Below are 8,410 nucleotides of genomic sequence, written 5' to 3' on the forward strand. Positions count from 1 at the left end.
CTTCTCTCTCTTCTCCTTCTCTCTCTCTTTTTCTCTCTCTTCTCCCCCCCTCTCTCCCCTCCCTCTCTCTCTCTCTCCCTCTCTCTCTCTTCTCTCTTCTCTCTTCTATTTTCTCTTTTCTCTTTTCCCTTCTCTCTCTCTCTCCCCCTCTCCCCCCTCTCTCTTCATCTCCTTTTCTCTTCTCCTCTCCTCTCCCCTCTTTCACTCACTCACTCTCTCTCTCTTCCCCTCTTTCTTCCTCTCTCTCTCTTCCCCTCTCTCTCTCTCTCTCTCCCCTCTCTCTCTCTCTCTCTTCTCCTCTCTCTCTCCCCTCTCTCTCTCTCTCTCTCTCTCGTCTCATCCTCTCTTTCTCTCTCTCTCTCTCTCTCCCCTCTCTCTCCTCTCCCTTCTCCCCTTCTCTCTTTTCTCTCTTTTTCTCTCCTTTTCTCCTCCTCTTTTTCCCCTCTCTCTTTTTCTCTCTCTTTTTCTTTTTTCTTTTCTCTTTTTTCTCTCTCTCTCTCTTCTCACTCATCTCCTCCCCTCCCCTTCTCTCTCTCCCCTCCCCTCCACTCTCTCTCTCCTCTCCTCTCTCCTCTCCTCTCTCTTCTCTCTCCTTCTCTTTCTCTTTTTTTTTTCCCTTCTCTCTCTCTCTCTCCCCTCATCTCTCCCTGTCTCTCCCCCACACCTCTCTCTCTCTCTCTCTCTCTCTCTCTCTCTCTCTCTCTCTCTTTTCTCTTTTCTCTTCTCTCTTTCCTCTTTCTTTCTCTCTCTCTCTCTCTCTCTCCTCTCTCGATCCTCGCTCTCTCTCGCTCTCCCCCTTCTCTCTCTCTCTCTCTCTCTCCTCTTTTCTCCCCTCTCTCTCTTTTCCTTCCTCTCTCTTCTCTCTCTCTCTCTCTCTTTTTCTCTCTCTCTCTCCCCCCCTCGCTTTTTCTATTTAGTTCCCCCCGTACTCGTTATTAATTTTTTACTATTCGCATCTTTTACCCCAAAATTTTCCTTTTTAAATGTGTTTTTTGGAGACTTTCAATTTTTTTTTGGGAAATCTTTTCTTTCAAATGGCATGCTTTTCTCTACTGCTGTGCTTGCTCACTTTCGAATAGGAAATCGCATTGATTTTTTTTTTTTGCGAAATAAGAGTCTAAAATGCATTCCTTTGTTAGTTATATTCCTTTATGGTTTTAGTAACCCAATGGCTTAATTATTAAAGTTTGGCCATATGAAACATCATTCTAGAGGAATATGAATAGAAACACGACACCCAAGTCAAAGAAAAATAACAAAATACCCGAGAAGAATCCTCATTTAAATTTGAAAACGAGAAAAAAAACGTTTTGGAAGGGAAGCCCTGCCGAACCCTCGCGAAATGTGTCGATCAACTTTTCCCCGGGAAGGGGTACTTTCCGGGAAAAATTTCCTTCCCTTTTTTGTTTTTTTCCTTTTTCCTTTTCCGGGGCGGTGAAGGGTTACGTCGCCCTTCTTCGAGGAAAGGAGAAAACCGGGGGTCGCCCTTTTAGAGCGGGAGAGGGGGGTTGAAAAGGGGGCGAGGGGGGAGGGGAAGAGGCAAGGGGGGGCGGAGGCGAGGGAGGGAAGTGAGTGGAGTTCGGACGAGGAGGTTCGGCCTCGCGTGAGTCTTCGGCCTCGGGCTTTGGGCCGCGCCTTGCCTTCTCTGGAGGCCGGGGGAGGCTGCTCGCTCGGACAGGGTTCCGTGGGGTGGTGGGGCGTGCCTCGGCCTCGGCCTCGGGGTCGGCCTCGGGGTCGGGGAAGCGTCGTGCCATTTTCGGAGGGAAATTAAAATCCTTTTTTTTTTTGGACGCCAGAGGAATTTAAAATTAAAATGATTTGGTTATGTTTCCTGAGCTTGGATATTCCTCGGTTATGGTACTCTGATATTCTTTAATTTTAGAAGGTGACATAATTGCAAAATTATTTTAATTAGGTTAATTATGCAGCCAAAATGTAAGGAGCAAAATTTAGAGGTAAAGAGTTTTACATAATTAAGAATTCAGGATCTTTAAGTGAGGAAAGTAATTTTCAAATAAATCGCCATTTGGGAACAGCAAGCGGCAATTCTTTAGAGTGAGATGCGCTCGTCAGAGGCAAAGTCCCCAACTCCACGTCACAAAATTTATTCAGCAGTCCAAGTTGCCGTGACTGGCGTGCGCTTTGGGCACTGCCTGAGGGGAGGGTTGTTGGGGTCTGCAATTTGCACAGCAAGAAAGGCCTGAAGTTTGGAAGCATCAGCTGGCCCAAGGCCCTTCTTGTCTGCAGATTATTTCTTGTATCGACATCAACTTTTTGCCCTCTACAAGAATATCTTCAGTTTGCCCTGGCCGAGCATGTCCGTCCATTAATCCATCAGTGACGCTGTTAGAAATCTCTCGGTGTCATAGACTCCGGTGACTTCTGGCAGCCGTCCTACCAACCTGCAGCGGAACTTCCCGCTCGCCATGCCTTATGCGACCCGAATCAAGGTTGTATGCGATATACACGGCCAGCAGTAAAGGTCAAGATTTAATCCAGCAAATTGATGAAGACACCTGCGCACCTTCTGGCCCAGTGCCCATTGGGACTCAAAAATGTCCAGCAAACCTCTGCTACATATAATCTGTCAAGAGAGAGCTTGTCAACCTTCCAAGAAATGTATTGTCAAGTTATTGCACTGTTAGAACCTCTCACAAGTAGTCTTATAGTCACATTTTAGCCTCGTTTCCTGGAAAGTCCTTTTTGCAGCTGCCAGAATCGTAGAGGCTGATTCTATGCTTCTGATTCTTCTGATTTTCCTGAGAGCAGCTGAGTTAAATAGATTCTCTCTTGGTAGAGGATTGTTGGCCTTGGCTGGAATGCAAAGCACAGAGGCCACGGTAACTTGACTGCGTTATTATTGGGTAGGACTTTAGACTGTAGGCTATCCATTTTGGGGGCCACTGCAAGTACCTTCTAAAAATGGGAAATATTCAGTTTTACCAAAAACTGTGTAAAACTATATGTGAAGTTATTTTTTTTTGTGAAGTTCAGTTTTCTTTTTTTATTCATATATTCAAAATCAGTTTCTTTTTTTTTTTCTTCTTCTTCTTCTTCTTCTTCTTCTTCTTCTTCTTCTTCCTCTTTCCTTTCTTTCTTCCTCTCTTTATTTCTTTCCTGCCATTCTTCTTTTCTTTTGTTTCTTTTGATTTTCTTCTTATTGTTATTTTTATGATGATAATAGTAATTATTATTATAGTAGTAGTAGTAGTAGTACTAATGGTAATATTTTTGTTATTGTTATTATTATTATTATTGTAATTATTATTATTATTATTATTATTATTATTATTATTATTATTATTATTATTATTATTTTTTACTATTATTATTATACTATACTACTATATACTACTATACTACTATTATTATACTTATATACTTATTATTACTACTACTACTACTACTACTACTACTACTCTTATTATTGCTATTACTATTACTGTTACTGTTACTAGTACTACTTATATACTCTACACACACTGTACATAGAGCAACTTATTATATGTATTACTTTTGTTATGTTTGTATCTTCTTGTTCAATTTGTTATTGTTTATTATTATTATTATTGTTGTTGTTGTTTTGTTCTTTGTCATATTTTTTTTATTGTTGTTATTTTATTCTTCTACTACTATTATACTACTATATCTACTATACTACTAATCTATACTACTACTACTTTTATCATTTTATAAAAAGCTTGTCATCCTTCAACTCAATATTCTTCCTTGAAACTGTTCTAATAGTGGAGTATTTTACATTTATTGGTAAACAAATTTATGCAGATGAATTCGGAGGAGAACAAGGCTGCTGCTGTGACCACAACTGAGGACAAACAGCTGTCCAGAATACCGAGGTCAAAGCCAAGTACACCCAAGATAGGAAAGCCTGTCCGTTCATTTATCACAGGCAATTCTCCTCTGCTGCAAGTATGTACCTTTAACCAGTAAGTTTTTCATTCTGATTTACGCTAATCAATATGTTAATGTTTGCACAAACGGCATTAGTAATATACTTTTGTGTTCGTATCATTATCTATCAATTTATGGTTTGTTTAGTTGTGGGTGTAAGTTTTAATCAAAATTTTGCTCTGTATTCTAACAAGTTTTGTTTAAATTGTATATTGCATCTTTTGGGAACACGCTTTTTCCTTCTTTTCATTCCTGTCTCTATCATTAATGAGATTTCCTTTAGATATATATTGGACATGAAATAGCCAGGTATTACATTCTCTTATTATGTTCTCTTAGCACATAGCTGTAAGTTAAATATGTATTCAGAAGCACAATCTTTCAATGCTCCCTTCTTGCCAGATCCCAGTGAACAAGCTAAGTCGCAAGCCCATCCAGGAGAAGGAAGTGAAGCCACAGTCAAAAGAAGCAGGGGTCACAGAGGACAAAGAGAACAACTCAGCCATGGAAGCGGCGAATGGGATCGTGGACAGAAAGCGAGCTCTGTCCCCAGGGAATGACGAGGAGACACCCAGAAAGAGGTCTAAGAATGAGGAGGAAGGTAAGGAGGGTGTGAAGAAGGAGGTAAATGTGATGCAGAGAAAGAAACCCTCGGTGACAGAGGATGACATCAAGAACATACTTAACAAAGAGTCAGAAGATGATGACTCTGGCCTGAGCAGGTTGGATAGCTCAGAGGAAGAGTCAGGGGAGGAGAATGGAGCACAGAGGAAAGCCAGTACTAAGTCAGACTCCAAGAAGGGAAACAAATCAAATGAGGATTCAGACTCTGATGAGCCCCTGGCAATGAAAGCTCCCAAGATGAAAGCACAGAAGAAGGAACCTAATGAGGACTCAGGACAGGATCTTTCTGAGCCCAAAGCAGAACCAGCAAAGAGTTCCAAGATCTTATCTGAGGACTCCAGCGAAGATGAAGAAGTGGTGTCGAAAAAGAAAAAGTCTACACAGTCATCAGCAAAAGGCAAGAATGCCAAAAAGAAGAACAAGGCAGAGACAAGTGATGATTCTGGTGATTCTGAGGATGATGAACCACTTGTGAAGAGCAGAGGGAGGCCAAGGAAATCTAGCAAACCCTCCTTGCATGAGTCTAGCTCAGAAGGGTCATCAAGTGAGTCAGAGTATGAGCCTGAGGCCAAGAAGGGAGGCAGAAAATCAAAGCCCAAACAAAAGAGCAAGGTGGCAGCCAGAAGCACAAAGTTGGCCAAGAAGAAATCTAGAAACAGTGATTCAGATTCTGATGATGATGAAGAAGCTCCTAAGAAGAGCAAAGGAAAAGCAGTTAAGCCAGGGAAGAAGGCCAAACAAGCTGTGAGTTCCAGTGACTCAGATGATGAGCCACTTATAACTAAGAAAAAAGCTAGAAAGGCAAGTCAGAAGTCTAAAGATCCAGAGAGTGATGATGATGACTCTGATGACAAGCCCTTAGTGAAAAAGAAGCCAACTCCAAAATCAAAAAAAGCAGCCAGTGATAGTGACTCAGATTATGAACCATTACAGAAAAAGAAACAGACTCCAAAATCAAAAAAAGCTGCCAGCAACAGTGACTCTGATGACGAGCCATTACAGAAAAAGAAGCCGACTCCGAAATCCAAAAAAGCTGCCAGCAACAGTGACTCTGATGACGAGCCATTACAGAAAAAGAAGCAGACTCCGAAATCCAAAAAAGCTGCCAGCAACAGTGACTCTGATGATGAGCCATTACAGAAAAAGAAGCCAACTCCAAAATCAAAAATAAAAGCCAAAAATGCTGCAAGTGATAGTGAATCTAATGATAATCAATTAGTGCAGAAGAAACAAACTACAGAAGCTGAAAAAGCCAAGAGTGAGAGTGATTCTGACAATGAACCACTGCAGAAGAAGTCTGCAAAGAGTGAGGACACAGAGGAAGAGAAGTCTGGTGGGTCCAACAACAAGCAAGAGCAGGACAGGGAAGGAAAGAAAAGAAACAAGCCAAGTAGTTCAGATGAAGAGGAGCCTCTGAGTAAGAAGAAAGGCCCAGATCCTAAGAGAAAGAAGATGGAAACCCCAAGTGAATCAGATGAGGAGCCACTGAGTAATAAGAAAAGGAAACAGATGAAGGATGACCAATCAGGCAGTGACTCAGATGCAGAGGCAAGTACAAAGATGAAGAAGAGTATTCCCTCAAAACAGAAAAAGGAGGAAGACTCTGAGGATTCTGATGGAAGTGATGCCGATGCAAAGAAGAATCATTCTAGCAGCGACTCGGACTCAGAGTCAGAACCAGAGAAGGAAAGTAAGAAGACGCCCAAAAGAGGTGGAAAGCCCAAGACAGCAAAAGGCAAGAAAAAAGACTCAGACTCGGAGTCAGAGCCTGAGAAAGAGAGTAAGAAGACACCCAAGAGAGGGAGAAAGCCTAAGGCCAAAAAGACAGCTGATGACAGTTCAGAAAACTCAGATGGCAGCAGCAGTTCTGATGACGAAGAGCCACTAGCCAAGAAAACTACTGCGAAGCAGAAGACCAAAGTAGCAGAGAAAAAGCCAGCTAAACCTGCACAAACAAGTGATTCAGACAGTGATGAACCTCTAGCCAAGAAGAAGAAAGAAGGAACGGGAGAGAAAGGAAAACAGTTGTCAAAGAAGGCTCCAAAAGCAGACAAGGCAGGCAGTGATAGTTCAGATACATCACTCGACTCGGATAGTGAGAATGAAGAATCATCAAAAGAGAAGATGAAGCCAGCCAAGAAGGAAGCCAGTAAAAAGTCACCAAAGCAATCAAAGGTGAGTCTGTATTTTTGTTTTTATGATGTCGATGTTTATGTCTTGTAATATTTCTCTCCTTGATTTTCTATTCAACTTCCCTCTGCTTTCCTACTAAAAAGGAAAATAAAGAATGCAGTGGGAATTTTTTTAGAATTCTCTTACCACTCCACACCCAATCAAACTGGCTTACTCATTAGCACTAAATTGTTTCATTCAGGGTGAGGACAAATTAGCCCGTCTCAAAAAGTACATCCGCACCTGTGGCATCCACATCAAGAACTATGACAAACTTTTGGAAGGCTGCAAGAGTGTTGCAGCCAAAAAGACAAAACTCCTGAGTGTGATGGAAGAACAGGGACTTAAAGGTAAATTTCATCTACCTTGTTTGGTTATCTTTAAGTAGTAGATAACCCTTTGACTGGAGCCTAGGATTCTATATTCATGTATGCATCATAGGGGGGGGGTGAGCAAATCTTGTTGCTGCTTTCCTTGTTGGGAACATGTTTGACTGTAAAAGAGTTTAGTAAAGCTTTATTTCAGAAATATATAACAAATCAGTTTTTGTGTATATCTGCTTTTGCATCCAGAGGAACTATAATTATCCACAGTTTATTTGGGCAATTTTCATAGCTTACATATCAGTCATATCCAATGCATACATATCAGTCATAATACTCGTTGTCATTTGTATTCATCTTTGGTAAAACAAAGAAAATTCCATTTTATTAAGATTTGATAAAATATTCTTTGTTCATTTGAGCATCCACTTACATTTTAGGAATATGAAAAGAAGTTTTAGTATTTTTGTTTATGTGGTACTCCTCAAAATATAACATTATGCAAAGGACACAGACTAAGATGCATAATGGCTGCATAATAGAAAAGAACTGCAACTATAGTTGCCTAACACAGTCAGCTGGTTTAATAGCAGACCTGAAGGCCCATGCACAGTGGGGCATCAGGACTGTATGATTGTTGTTTTTTATTGATTGTATCTTTCTCTTTTTTAATGGCAGAGTTTACTGTGCAGTGATGTTATGCTAATGATAAGTTTCAACATGCTAAAAATTTTTTTTGGGGGTTTTTTTTTTTCCCCCCTTTTTCCTTCCTTTTTAATTTAAACCCCTTGTTTTATTAAAAAAAAAAAAATTAATTTTTTTTTTTTTTTTTTCCCCAAAAAACCCTTCCCTTTTGGGAAAAAAAAATTTTTGGGGGGTTTTTTTGGGAAAAAAAATTTTTTGGGGGAAAAAAAAAAAACCTTTTGGGGTTAAAAAAAAAAAAAAAAACCCCGGGGGTTTGGAAAAAGGGAAAAAAAACCCCCCCGGGGGTTTTTTTTGGATTTTTGTTTTTTGGTTTTTTCCCTTTTTTAAAGGGGGGGGTTTGGAAATTTTTTTTGGGGGTTTTTTTTTTTTTTTAAAAAAATTTTAAATTTTTTAAAAAAAAAAATTTTTTTAAAAAAAATTGTTTTAAAAAAATTTTTTTTTTTTTTGGGGGTTTAAAAATAATTTTTTTTTTTTTTTTAAAAAGGGGGGGTGGGTTTTTTTTTAAAAAAAAAAATTTTTTAAAAAAAAAAATTTCCCTTTTTTTTTTTTCCCCCTTTTAAAAAAAAATTTTAATTTTTTTTAAAAATTTCTTTTTTTTGGGGCCCCTTTAAAAAAAAACCCAAAAAAAAAAAAAAAATTAAACCCCGGGGGGGGTTTTTTGGGGAAAAATAAAA

The 8,410-nt window shown here is 39.6% G+C and overlaps 1 protein-coding gene across 4 annotated transcripts; it reads left to right on the forward strand.

Moving 5' to 3' along the window:
* Nucleotides 1-1,363: 1,363 nt before the first annotated feature.
* On the forward strand, nucleotides 1,364-7,131 carry LOC119584376 (nucleolar protein dao-5-like). 4 transcript variants are annotated; one of them, XM_037932954.1, is made up of 4 exons: nucleotides 1,364-1,568; nucleotides 3,787-3,930; nucleotides 4,315-6,711; nucleotides 6,911-7,131. In XM_037932954.1, the coding sequence occupies exons 2-4, from the start codon at nucleotides 3,787-3,789 to the stop codon at nucleotides 7,094-7,096; spliced, it is 2,727 nt and encodes a 908-aa protein (XP_037788882.1). In that variant the 5' UTR covers nucleotides 1,364-1,568; the 3' UTR covers nucleotides 7,097-7,131. The 4 variants fall into 4 exon arrangements, with proteins under 4 accessions (XP_037788882.1, XP_037788881.1, XP_037788883.1 ...); XM_037932953.1 differs by having other exon boundaries at nucleotides 1,559-1,603; nucleotides 6,911-7,111; XM_037932955.1 differs by lacking the exon at nucleotides 1,364-1,568 and having other exon boundaries at nucleotides 3,695-3,947; nucleotides 6,911-7,111.
* The last annotated feature ends 1,279 nt before the right edge of the window (nucleotides 7,132-8,410 follow it).

The sequence above is a fragment of the Penaeus monodon genome, chromosome 18 (genome assembly GCF_015228065.2).
Source record: "Penaeus monodon isolate SGIC_2016 chromosome 18, NSTDA_Pmon_1, whole genome shotgun sequence".
NCBI lineage: Eukaryota > Metazoa > Arthropoda > Malacostraca > Decapoda > Penaeidae > Penaeus > Penaeus monodon.

Bases quoted from the DNA above. Each gene is read 5' to 3' on its own strand.
- LOC119584376 (XM_037932952.1), top strand. From the start codon at position 3,781: ATGCAGATGAATTCGGAGGAGAACAAGGCTGCTGCTGTGACCACAACT. The intron at 3,931-4,314 runs GTATGTACCTTT...CCTTCTTGCCAG, and splicing joins GCAATTCTCCTCTGCTGCAA to ATCCCAGTGAACAAGCTAAG. The intron at 6,712-6,910 runs GTGAGTCTGTAT...TGTTTCATTCAG, and splicing joins AGTCACCAAAGCAATCAAAG to GGTGAGGACAAATTAGCCCG.